Genomic DNA, 14074 nt, shown 5'->3' with positions numbered 1-14074 from the left:
AATCGCATTTTGCATGTGATGCATCCCGTCATTCATTGCAACTATAACGGCGCTTAGTAATGCCATGTGCTTGAATAAAATACCAAAGGACAGCTCTCCCAATGACAGCTGTCCTTGGCGATGATTGGGCTTCCAAGTCTATGACACGGAGTCCTATCTGTGCATGTGTTGGCTGACATAAGCAGACATTCCTCTAACAGGAAAATGCGAAAAAGAAGCCCATAGGCTTCTAACAGGCAACGCCATCTACAGATGGCATTGCCTACCAGGTCCAAGCACGTTCCGGAGCTCGGTGCATATGATAAATGTGTCCAAAGCTCCATAAAACTGCATTTTGAGAGGTTTGACCGCAGTTTTAGATTTGATGCTTCTTGCTCATAGTCTGAGCCCTTATGGCGTATTTGTAAATAGAGGGGTCCCTTGTGTACTCATATACCCCTTTCACTCCGCACAAATAACCCAGTATCGACCCGGCATATTGCTGGGTCAACACGGGTCACTGTGTGGTGTGAAAGGGCCCATGGCGAATTCCCGGGTTACCTGACCCAGTAATTCAACCCGGGAATAAAGCAGTGTTATTCCCGAGTTGAATACCGAGTCAGTGGCAGTATGAACGCGTTGCCGCGTCGATGTGACCCGGGACCCGTTCACTACTTAGGGAGAGGCGGCGCGGAGATGAGCTCACCCCAACCCCCGATGACGCCGTAGTCCCCGCCTCTGTATAACAACCCGACCCGGCAATATGCCAGGTCCAGATGGCAGCGTGTAAGGTCAAATGCCGGGTCCCACCCGGTAAGGACCTGTTTCCAATTGCGATGTGAAAGGGATAATACAGTATATTCCACACAGGACATACAAAGCCTTTCTGTCTACAAATGGAGCATAATCAATTTGATTGAGCCGAGCAAACGGAAGCCACCCAAGTTGTGATAGCAGTGTATGCCAACAGAAATGCGACAAGTTGGGACTTGAATTGCGCAGTCAATGCACCATGTGGAAGACGTACTGTTTGGCTAAAAGTAATTAACTCCATCTGTACATCCTTACTGAGCTTTAGTTACTGGACGTAACACTTTTTTTTTTTTTTTTTGTATCTTGTGTTGTTAATTAGTTACGAAATATAAAATGACTCATTACTCAGCCAACTAAAATCAGACAGCTTGAACTCAGATGGTTACTCTCCGGCCTGAGATACAATAGCGCTGTTTGATTAATGTATAAGAATATTGCTCTTCTGTATCGCACTAAAAAAAATCCAGCTCTCATTAGTAACCATTAATTGGACCAGCAGCTCGCTCGTTACCGCTCATTAATTATATGTTATGTCTTGCAGGGAGAGCAATGCAATATAGTGCCCGACAATGTGGATGACATCGTGGCGGATCTTGTCACAGAGGAGAAAGAAGAAGGTAAAAATATTAGTACAGGGGAAGTAAGGAGCATTCTCAACTGTGGTGAAGAACTTCCAGAATTGTGCTGACATATTATTGAAAGGAACATTAATGAGAACAAATGGGATAAGATACAATGTACTTCAGACTTGTGAATCTTAATTATTGCATTATATATTTAAAGGCTAGAGTCAGAGCTGTATTATCCATTAGGCTAACTAGGCTGAAGCCTAGGGTCCCCGCAGGGACTACGTGCCCATCATTTATTTATTTTTTGCTGCGACTCTGTTACCTGCGTCTTAGGACTCCACTGGTAAAAGGCACTTTGCCGTCTGTGTCGTAGCAAGGCACACTCGTAGCCAGCTGAGGATTGTATCAGTGTCTGTGTGAATGCTGAAAGTGTAAATTATGGCATAAGCTCTGCTTCCCAAATGTCAGCTGTAGTGGCAAGGGAGACTGAAGTGAGGGAGGGGGCCCAAAATACCTGAAAGCCTAGGGGCCCAGTCACGGGTTAATACGGCCCTGCCCCCAGTTATGAATAGATTAGGGGGGGGGGGGGTTGCCACAGCGCACCCACACATTATGGCCCCCCACACTGCTCATAGCTCTGGGTCATGATATCTGCCGGAGGCACTGCTAACAAAAATGTAGCCAGCTAAGTCCTGGGAAGCCCGCCTTCCTGTCTAGTGGCCGGACGGCTCCAGCTGATCACTTACTACAGTGAGTGGCGGCAGGGGCATAACTGGAACAATGTGAGCCCCATAGTAGAATTTATATAGGGCCCCCAAACACAGGTCTCCACCAGAGTGGTTATGCCTGTCAGTACTCCCCACCCCCAAGGCAAATACATATGCAACCATCCTACACTTTACCAGCCCCCCTGTCCCGGCACACACACCAGCAGCCATTAGCATCCTCTATCTTCCCCACTCACAGTACACACACCTGCAGCAGCTGTCCTACACCCACACCCCCGCAATACAGCCACACTGTGTGCCCCTGGATGTCAGTAGCCTGTACAGAGCTGTGCGCTGTAACCCCCCCCCCCCCCCCGCCTGGTACACAACGGCGGGCCAGCCACCCCCCTCCGCAGTACAGAATAACGGCTGCAAACACCCCCCTCCCCACCCACAATAGAAAGACAGATGTCCATTGTGTCGTCCCCTCCCCACACCATACTGCACAGCTGAAGTCCTTTCTCCCCACTCAGGTCAGTGCGGGGCTCTGTACAGTCCCAGGGACACCCTTCCCCTACCCCATCCCGCCAGGAAGTAATCTGCCGTGAACAGTACGCGGCGTGCTAATAAATAAAAAATAAAAGTGGTGCAGTGGGATTGCTTGCTGGGTCCTGGGGCCCCCCAAGTGGTTGGGCCCCATAGCAATTGCATCCCTTGCACACTCTATAGTTATGCCACTGAGTGGCGGTGCCACCGGCCACTGCAGTTGCAGAGTGACAGTCAGAGGTTCCCATCTGTGACTTTCCTTCTACTGGTGGGGTGGTGGGCCCCACTTGGAATCAATTTTGTTTGTTGGGTCCCCCACAACCTAGTTGCTCCGGGGCCCCCACAAGCCTTAATCCGGCACTGTTTCTCATTCCTCTGCACCCACCATACCACCATAACATGGTGTCATTTTGTGTTGGTACTTGCACAGCACAAGTTTATCTTCAATTTTCCCATTGGGAAAATTAGAACAGATTAGATCCTGACACCTATAGCCTCGCTCACACACCCTCGTTTATCAACTTAGTATCCACAGTCTTGACAAAATAAAATAAAAACGTTTTTTTTCTAACCCGACAGTCACTGAGAACTGTCACTCAGTCAGTGACAGTCCATAGGGATGAAGAGAGAGTCTGTGGCAGGTCTCTATTGAACCTTGCTGTGCAGCTTGGCGGAATATGCACAGCGAGCCCGCAAGGGGCTTTGTTGCACTCATTCCCCCCCTCCCCCCACCGCCGGCATTCTGCTGCCTTGATCCCGGTGTCGGTAAGCTGACCACCGGGATCCTGGCAGCCGACATCACATACCCTATGCCATACGAGTTTGCCAGAGGTACGGGTTGCCGGCCGAACTCGGTCTTTTTTTTAAAGTGGCAATCATTAACAAGACAAAACCATGCCTTGTAAAGGATTTCCGCTTTTAAAAAAAATGGGGAGTCCGGCCGGCAAACCCATACCTCTCTGATTAACTTAAACGACATTACGTCGGGCCCAACATTAGAAAATTTGTGTACTGACTGTTCTCATCCCATCCGCAACATTACGGCACTGTGGACAGTAGTGTACTTTTTATGGCACTCAGGGCCGGTTCTACACCTTGTGGCGCCCAGTGCAAAAGTTTCCACTGGTGCCCCCCCCCCCCCCTCCCCAATGGTAAAACAGTGCACGCCAAAGGCGCGCAGCAAAAAATAGGGGCGTGCTTCATAGGGGAGGGGCGTGGCCACAGTTATGCCCCCAGTAGCTGTGCCCCCTGTAGTTTTGCACCAAGTAGTTGTGCCCCCAGTAGATTTGCCCCCTGTAGCTATGCCCCCAGTAGCCGTGCCCTTTCCCGTAGATTTGCCCCCTGTACCTATGCCCCAGTAAATTTGCCCCAGTAGTTGTGCCCCCATAGCTATGCCCCCAGTAGATTTGCCCCAGTAGTTGTGCCCCCTGTTGCTGTGCCCCTTAGTAGCCGCTTACAAACACACACACAATAAAAAAAAATTACTTACCAACCCCGCTCCTGCTGCTGCTCCGTCTGGCCGTACGCGGCTCCTCTCTAAGGGAGAGATGTCATGACATCTCTCCCATAGCAGCGCCGCACAGACACTAGAGGTCAATAATGACCTCTAGCGTCTGACAGGTGCGCCGGCTGCAGCGGACACCCGCACAGCCCACGGCGTCTGCTGCAGCCGGGGTGCGGGTAGACGGCGGGCGCCTGCGGAGTGACTGCGGCCACGCCCCCAGGCTGCAGCACCCCGGGCACAGGCACTGCTTGCCCGCACCAAGAACCGCTCCTGATGGCACTGACTGTTCATATGGAATTGGCCGCCAGTCAGGGCTTACTATAGTACCACCTCTATCCACTGCTGGCCACCCAGTGGTTAAGCTGTGTACTGCATGATGATTATTCACGGGTGTGACTAAATTGCCACGGCAAGTATGCACATTCGCGGACACGTGTAACTATTCGCACCCGCAATCCATAGGCATTACATTGCCGGTGTGAGTAGTCACAACCGGCTAAGGCAAATCGTTCCTGCTATGCTTGCATACACATCGCGGGATGGATGAACACTGGTATATCTCTATGGGTTTCAGTGCTGGTTTCAGTGTCATGCTCCGTTCCCATAGTGATATATTTTAAACACTGTCATCTCCCTCTCTTTTCCATCTTCCACCATAAATTCCTCACGTTGTTTAAAATATATTATTCTTGTAGACAGGAACATTGAATCTGTCTTCCCGGCCTGCACAAGATGAATACACCTATTGAGATCAGGCCCTACCAGCTTCGGCGTATATTAAACGGTTAAATAAAGCAAGTCTGCAGAGAGCCCTGATTATGGAATGAGCCGGTGACAAGAATTGATTGCGATTATGCAAAAAAACAACGTTTTGTTTGTCCTAAAATCATACTGCCGTTTTTCCTCGCAATCACTCATCCCCACTGCCACAGCGAAAGAGGAGAGAAAGAAATGAGTTCTTTATTTGTCAGTCGGTGCCCTCAAGTGGTCCTCGAAAGACCTGCAAGTTGTATGATTAAAGGGTTCATTTATCAAGCTCAGCAGGGCACACAAAAGCCAGGAAAATGGCACTTGATGGATTTTCGCTTTTTGGGGATTTATAAGTGATTTATCAGAGAGCATTGTTCTGCCTTCACAGAGTATTTCACTTCCCTGTCTGCCACTGACTCAGATTATCTCAATATATTCATCGTATCTTTATTTCCTGCCTGGTGGACATTCCAGTGTTTAAATTTATTAACCAGCACAAAGATGAATGCAGGGCCACTTCACTATAGATTGTTAGCGCGTGCACCCTAAATTATTATTTGAGGCTTCTTTTTCAAATATCCCATGCGCTGTTATTTCAGTCGGAATAAAATAGTTGGTTTGTAAAAAAAAGTGACAAAAAATAGAAAATAATAGGAAAAATCTATGCTGATAAAGCATATTTATAGTTTCATGTATGGTGAATATAGTCCCGCTGGGGGAGAGGTATCAAACCACACAATACAGCTGGGAAGCAAGTTGATTGGTTGGAACCTGTCTCCGATAGTGAGGGAATGACTAGCAGGAAGTAGGTGAGGTAGAGATAGCCGAGGTAGGAGGGTGGGGTGAGCGACCTGGTGACAAGGTTATGTGATGGAGGGACAACAAAAAGAAAAGGGGAGGCTGCGCTCCAGGAGGAAAGAACAATTAATTACACTAAGTGTGTCAAATTTAAAACAATTTATTAAAAACAATATCCTGATCAATACATATTATACCACATGAATTCATGTAATTCTAAAAGGGAATGGATTACCCGATATATTGGGTCAGGACATATAGCGTAATGCAATGCAGGGGATCTGTTCCAAATGGTGCCCTTAAATGAAATAAAAGTCCAGTAAAGGTCCAATTTAGAGAGTCTTTTGTGAAGTTAAAGAGTCCAATGTTTTTTCCATACACCGCTAGGGGATTATAGAGCGTGTCCCATATATAGGTGAGTACCTCATGCAATACGGTGATTAGGTGGTGCCTCTCTGTGACTCCTCTGGATGACTGGTAGATGGCGAGGGCTGGTTTGGATCCAAATAGAGATTGTCCTGTTCCAGTAGGTATCGTGGTATATTCATGTGGTATAATAAGTACTGATCAGGATATTGTTTTTAATAAATTGTTTTCAATTTGACACACTTAGTGTAATTAATTGTTCTTTCCTCCTGGAGTGCAGCCTCCCCTTTTCTTTTTGTTGTGTTTACATTGGGAGTGACTTCCCACTATAAATTGGCTGCTGCTTAGCAGGGCGCCTCATTTCATAGCGCCCGAATATCTCTGGGTACAGGTCCGGCGCATACCGCTCAGCAAAGGGATGCAGAGCAGGTAGGCGCCAGGGTGGAGAGGCGCTCTACTTGCTCTGCATCCCCGCTGCTGTGCGGGTCCCTGCATGACTGATGCTGCCGCTGTGTCTGTGTAATAGGCAGCTGCGCCGGCTGATGTGTGAACTGTGTATGAAGTGCAGCCCCAGTCCTCTCCAGACCGGAACTACAGTGGAGCGGCCAAGACTTCAGCAAGACTCCTCCCCTCTTCTCCCTCCAGAGAGTGCGGTACGCAGGCAGGCAGCTGTATGGATATAAAGTTTCAGCTCCTCTCTGGCACTTTTACAGTGGAGCAGGCACCCAGGTTTCAGCAAGCCCCCTCCTCTCCTCTCCTCTCGGTATGCCGGTAAGCTCCGCCCCCTTATGCCCCGCAGCACCTGAGCTTCAGGTCACCGGGCTGTGGGAGGGCACGGGGCGCAATGGTTAGCATAACCACTGAGACTGTCATCAGTAGTTTGTGTTCTGTCACTGTTTCAAACACCCTCCCTCCCCTCCTGTGTTCTGTCCCAGTTATTATATCAGCCCCACCCCATGTTCTGTCACTATTTCGCCCTCCTGTGTGCTGTCCCTATTCCAACCACACACCCTGCATTTTCTGTCCCACCCAATTTGTGCCCCCCCCCCCTCCCCCCTTTGTGCAGTACGGTAAGGCGCAAATTTACAGTTTGCAGGAGGGCCCTGTACATCCTAGCACCGGCCCTATCTGGGTATAACCTTCTATGTGATGGAGGGGAATGCTTTGTGAACAAGTGCGTTTTCAGCGCATGTTTGAAGCTATGCAAGGTCGGGGAGAGCCTGATAGAGCGAGGGAGCTCGTTCCTTAAAAGGTGTGACGTACCTCATCTCTGCCCAACACATTCATAAACATAACCCTAATGTCATATCAGAGGCGTAGCATGGAGCCATGGCATCCGAAGCAAGCTCATGTCACAGTGCCCCCTCACCCCATATACACACAAAGGGTGTGGTATTGAAGGTCGACCACACTTATGTCGACAGTGTCTACTGTAGGTCGACCACTATTGGTCGACAGTAACTAGGTCGACATGGTTTAGGTCGACAGGTCAAAAGGTCGACGTGAGTTTTTTCATCTTTTTTGGTGTCGTTTTCGCCGTACAGTGATCGGGCACCCCAATTAGTGCACTGTGTCCCCTCGCATCAGGCAAGGTGCCTCGCGCGGGTTACCGCTCCCAATCATAGTCCACTTGGATCGTAAAGTATGAAAAGGTTCAAAAAAAGAAAATTAATTTGAAAAACTGTTGTTGACCTTGTGATTTGTCAACCTAGAACATGTCGATTTAGAGACCCTGTTGACCTAGAAACCCTGTCGATCTAGTTACTGTCGACCAATAGTGGTTGACCTAGACACTGTCGACCTAAGTCTTGTCGACCTAGAGACCGGATACCCACACAAACACACAGTTCCCGACAAAAAGCATTGACCCCCACGGGGGATTCAGTGATTGCTCCCACAGGAAAAAAAGAATATCACACTGATTTATTGCCCCCATAGCCAAAAAAGAAATAAAACAAACACTGATTACTCCAGCCACCTACAGAAGACTGACCTCACCTGCTAGGCTGTCACAGATATCTGCAGAGCTAATCACAGGAAACCAGCCTCCAATCACTCCAAAAAGTCCAGACTAGTGAGTGCCATCCTCCAGAGAGTCCAAGCCTGTGGATTGAAACTTGGTCCCACGCCCTCCCTCCCCTGTTCCCTCAGAACCTCATCACTGTTCACAGCCCTCGTCAACTCAGCACCTCATCATCTTCCTCAGCCCCTCAACACCGTCCTCAGGCCCTCAAGACCGCCCTGAGCCGCAGCCCCTATCACCTTCCTCAGCCATAGCACCCATAACCCTGTCAGCCACAGCTCCCATCATCATCATCCTCAGCCCGCTGCCCCATCACCATCCTCAGCCCCCTGCCACATCACCATCCTCAGCCCCAAGCAACATCACCAGCCTCAACACCTCACCTTCAGCCACAGCCCATTCATCCTACTCAGCCTACTCACCTTCCACAACCCTCAACCCCATCCCCTTCCTCAGCCCCCAGTCTCATCACTTTCCTCAGCCTCATTACCTTTCACCGTAGCCTGCCTCAGCACGGATGAGGACAATGTGTGGCAGTGTGACCTATGCCATCATGCCGCTGAATGTAGGTGCACGGCCATCCTGGTCCGCGTCTGGGAAGAGCCAGTTCTGGTCAGGCCGGGCCAAGCTACAAAGGACCTGCACCGTGGGTAACTGTCCCGGCAGCGCTGCCTGGCACCCTCTGAAGTTGCCGGCGCCTGGAGCTCATGCTCCACGGGAACCGCCCTCCCTATGCCCCTGGTTCTTATCATTTCTGTAGCGTTGTATGGCAGGAAGATAGTTATTGAAACTTTCATTTTATGAAATAGGCACAGACTACTCAAATTGTAAGCTCAGGAGATGCTTGAAATCCTTATTTATTCCAGTGGAAGTGGAACATTAGAGCTAGATTCCTAAACAGACATTGATTTATAATTAAGGGAAGAAGTTCTCTGCATAAGTAATGGCATACGTGAGTAAGGACACTACCAAGGCCAGATTAAGGGCCACATGGGCTTGGGGCTGAAAATGTTCAAGGGCCTATAGTAAGAAGGTTAGGACCTGTGACTAGTGCTGTGTGGGTGTGGCCAGAGCAACGTGGACGTGTACACCTCATACACATTCATCCCACTGTCTCCCTAAATACATAACAAATGAAAAATAGCATAATTTTCGGAGAAAACTGTCATGAGACTGGAGCTGGGGTAGTTGGAGAGTGGAGGAAGCACAGGGGTTTAATACAACGTCTACTCATGGAGTGTAGTGTACAATGAGATATGTACTGTAGGTTAGTGGACTTTATGACATACGTTGATGCTTTTGCAGTTGCTGGCCCAAAGGCGTGAAAGAGAAAGATGATAACTTTTTTAAAACAGCAAAAGACTTGAGACTTGAACTCGTGGCTGGATACGATACTGACAGCCATGACTGGATACAGGAATGAGTAAACAAGCTAGATTGCTGGCACTGGACTAGAGCTGTAACATTGGATTTAGATGCTGATGAGACGACAGACTGGATCCGAAGAGAGAACTGGACTGGAACCAAGAAGTAACTGCACTGACACCGGATTAGCAGCAGGAACTGGAACCAGATTGGCAGCAGGAAGTGGATCCAAATAGTGACTGTACTGAAGCTGGATTGGCAACAGGAACTGTAACCAGATAGCGACCAGACTGGAATTGGATAATGACCGGGCTGGACCCGGATTAGTAGCAGAACTGGAACCAGTAGTGACCGGAATAGAAAAGGATAGCAGCAGAACTGGAGCTAGATAGTGACTGGACTGGAACCAGACTAGCAACAAGAACTGGCACCAGATAGTGAGAGGACTAGGGCCAAATTAGTTAACACAAGAACTGCCACTAGATACTGAGTGGACTAGGACCAGATTAGTTAACACTGACACCTTGGTATCAGGGAGTTCAGCACAGAGCTGCATACACTGTGGAAGTGACGTTGTACTGACGACTTGGGAGTGGCCAAGCTGTTCCCTTTATAGGTATCAGTCACTTGTGACTGGCTGATATGATCATCTGACTGGAAAGGCTGAGATCAAGCAGGTGACCTCCTCCAACATGGCTGTGTCCATGTTAGCGTCTTGGTGGGAACTTTGGTTTGGAGGAAGTTGGCCCAAACTCTGAAGCAATGGAGGAGTAGTGGAAAGCTGTGGGGAGCGATGCCCGGAGACAGTATGACACCAAGGGGAACGCTGGGCAGTGGCTGCACAGACAGACCTCAGTGTACGCCAGGAGTGGCGCTCACACACAGACCCCAGTGCCATCCACGAGCAGCGTGAGGACACAGTGAAAGCGGACCGCAGTGCCAGCCTGGAGAGACACCGCAAAGGTAAATAAGATGTTCTGACACTCTGGATCGTGACAAAAGCTAGAAATGTAATTAAAATATCTATGAATTATTGTCCACTGTGTGATCAGCTATGCAGTTGCTCATCATCATGCTTTCATAATGGTGGGCCTATTTTTATGTTGAGGCCTGGAGTTGTAACTCCATGCGCCCCATTGTTGATCTGGCCCTAGGCACTGCGGTTTTACCTTTAGCATACACTGTTGATAACCGAAAAAGACTTTATACAGTAGTAGCCGAAGCAGAGTATAACTTGAACATAAAAGGTTTACACCCAAGAGCTTATGCAGATGGTCAGCAATAATGTAGTTGTGCAACAGATGCACTGACTATGCCTTCCTGTCTGATCCGTTACACCTTCTTTATTCTGACAGCAAGGGTAAAAGATGTTGCTCCATCTGTGTTATAAATGCATGTCCCGAGGAAGCGCGGGGACATAGACAGAAGTTATTTTGAATTCTGACATCTATATCTCTGTAGCGTTGAATGCATTCTGTTACTGCATTGTGTTAATATCATATTTAGACGTTTTGTGAGCAGCACACAGAGTGAACATTCCTAAACCTGACAGCCCAGACTACTAGGGGAGCACACGATCACCGACTGTAATGCCAAAGGCCAAGAGCTTGTGTCGATGTGTCACTGCTTCTGTTACCTTGCTAAATTCCATTGTGGAATACTTGTAGACAGAATGATATCATGGTGCCTTCGGGGGCTGCCTATTTCTTCAGTTCATACTGTATGGACAGACAGACTTGATGATGATACATACATTCCCCTTTTTTTATGCATTTCTGCTTGAAGCACTGACAGTTGATGCTGGTATAATCTAGCAATTACTGGAGTGATACAAAATACCAGGATCATTTAAAATTAAATCTGCCTATATTTTTATAGAACTGGAATAATAAAAAAACAAGTACTGTATACTGCATTGATATGTAAAGTTGGTGACTGGTTGGGGATATTGCAGTCATTTGTTCACGTGATTCTCAATTTAAACCTCCCATTTCACCTGTGTATAGTTATATCTGAGTCTCCTGCATGTCTTCTGCTTTGGACCATCTCTAGCCAGAAGTCTACTGTATATCTTTGACATATTCTACGTTATTGTCCCATCTTGGGGGTGGTGGGTTGGGTACCCTTAGACTACATTGGGAGCTGAACTTGCAACCTCTGTCCGATGAGGATTGGGGTTTTCTGCAGCCACGAAATTTGCCAGCAGATCCAATTGTATCTTCTTGGACCCTATTTTGGTACAGAAGGTTTGGACAGTTGTCTTCTGATTCCTGTCCTAAGTGTGGCGCCTCAGGTGCTAATTTCTGGCACATATTTCTATGGGAGGAAAGTCAGTGAAGAAGGAATGAAATATTGACACCTATTCATCAAGAGCTATGATGAACATCAGTAACAAACAGATAAGATAATGGAAAGATGTGCATGTCACAGAGATTACTCTTTGCTTAACTGTCTCAGAAGGAACCCAGTTGTTGTTTGAAACACTTTACAGATGTTAGTCTGTATTGAGGAGAAAGGGTGAGAAGGTATGGCTCCCATTTATTATAAAATCGATTCACTCTATTCTCGATATCGGACAAAGTATTACGCCAATCAAAGTAGATACGAGCTAGCAAAGCCACCTGGCACTCTATAACAGAAGGGGCAGATTTTGTGATCCTCTTGTCCGAAATGATTTTTTTTTGCTAGGGTGTCTACAAGTAAAAGTATAGGTACAAAGGGGCTAATTCAGACCTGATCTCTGCCCAGCGATTGCCTCTACCTGATTGACAGGCAGAGGCGTTCGCTGGGTGCAAGGGGTTGGGCCGCTGATTTTGGGGGTGCGGTCCGGGCAACGCAGGAATGCCCGGACCGTGCAGGGGGCAAGCTGCGGTGGCTGCGTGACGTCACACGCAGCCACTGCGACCCGGAGAGCGACAAGTAGCTTCCTGCCAGTGCGCAGGAGCTGCGCGGTAGGGAGCTACTCTTCAGGTACAAAAGCATCGCCTCCCTGCGATGCTTTTGTACCTGTGCGGCGGTGGGAGGGCCAGACATGCGGGGCGGACTAGCCCTGTGCTGGGTGTCCCCCCGCATGTTACATTTTGCACGGCTACGATCAGGTCTGAATTAGCCCCAATGTTCCCCATGCGTTTTAGTAGAGGAAGAGGCCCGTGTGCAACCTCCTTACCTCCGGGCCTCCTCCTCCTCCTGCAGACGGCGCCCAGTAACCGCAATAGTGTCTGAGCACTAGAGGGGCACAGACTCTATTGCGCATGGGCAAACCTCCGGGTAAATGATGTGGCAGCGCCATTTACCCGGGGATTTGTGATAGATGGCGCTGCCAGCAGGGGATTCCGCAGTGGTGTGCGGTGTGGGACCCCTTGGATCCCGGGGGCCCATGTGCATTGCAGACACTGTGCCCAATATTAAAACCTTCCATCCAAACATCAAACCAAAGAAATAATAAAGGTGAGAATAGTTCTGAAAGGTTTGGTTAATGCATATTAGTACTTCCTGCCAAAACTTTTACATTTTTGAATGGGACCATAAAACATGAATATTCTGTATGTGGTACAATCTATATTCTATTTCAGGCCACGACCTGAAATGTACTATAGTCAGTTTTGGAAAAGAAGTTGGGGACGTATTGCAATTATTTGGCCATTTATGAACATAATGACCCTCATGTCCCTTTGTGTGTGGACCAGAAAGGATCCTGTATCCTGACTGAGATTGGTCAGATTTTAATCAGTCTGGATGAAATATGTGGTTTCCTCCTCATGATCCCGAATGATCCTATTTCACAAATCCTGGGTCAACTGAATCAGTCCACTTTCATCCTCCGCTTATCTGGCTACAGGCACAGTCATTAGGTGAATAGGCTGAATTACCAGATGTGTGTGTTCTGCACTGTACAACCTTGCATCTAGACCAGAGATTTTCAACCTTTTACAACTCGCGGCACACTGAACAAGATTTAAATATTGCCAAGGCGCACTCAAAAATGTTGATGCATGGTGCAGTTGCGTGTCCTAGGATGTCATGTCGCAGCTTCTCCATAGGTAACGCCTGAGCCACATCTGAGAAAGCCAGAAGAGCCCAACACTGCCCGGGCCTAAAATTACAACTGGCTCTGCAACCACTAAACCCACCAGTATTGATCGTTCCAGGACCTCAGTAGCGGCAAAACACTGACGGGCCTGGCTGTGCTTCTATGGCGGCACACCTGCAGACTGCTCAGGGCACACTAGTGTGCCACGGCACAGTGGTTGAAGAACACTGATCTAGACAGATGACCTCCTGACATTGTCCAGTGCATGTTACAGGTGAATCCGCATGTTAGATATATTTGACCGTTATGTTGTTCTCTTTTAGATGACACCCCGGAAACATGCATCTATTCCAACTGGTCTCCTTGGTCGGCTTGCAGCTCTGCCACCTGTGATAAAGGCAAAAGGATGAGGCAGCGCATGCTGAAAGCACAGCTGGACCTCAGCGTTTCCTGTCCAGACACCCAGGACTTTGAACCTTGTATGGGGCCAGGATGCAGCGATGATGGTAATGTGGAATTAAAGCTTGTATAGTTTAACATGTCAATTTTGTGCTGCTTACGCTATAATGAAGGTAGTTTTATTTTATTTTTGTATTTAATTAATTCATTTATCTTAATGCAAAA

General features: G+C 48.2%; 1 protein-coding gene across 1 annotated transcript in view; it reads left to right on the top strand.

Annotated features, from left to right (window-relative positions):
• Positions 1 to 14074, top strand: part of SPON1 (spondin 1) — a 683924-nt gene that overhangs the window by 620166 nt on the left and 49684 nt on the right. The window contains exons 10-11 of the mRNA XM_063944511.1: positions 1334 to 1409; positions 13774 to 13956. Coding sequence (XP_063800581.1) covers positions 1334 to 1409; positions 13774 to 13956 — 259 coding nt within the window. The remainder of the gene's footprint in view (positions 1 to 1333; positions 1410 to 13773; positions 13957 to 14074) is intronic.

The sequence above is a fragment of the Pseudophryne corroboree genome, chromosome 11 (assembly GCF_028390025.1).
Source record: "Pseudophryne corroboree isolate aPseCor3 chromosome 11, aPseCor3.hap2, whole genome shotgun sequence".
Lineage (NCBI taxonomy): Eukaryota > Metazoa > Chordata > Amphibia > Anura > Myobatrachidae > Pseudophryne > Pseudophryne corroboree.
The sequence above is the reverse complement of the archived record's forward strand: the minus strand, read 5'-3'. Positions and strand labels throughout refer to the sequence as shown.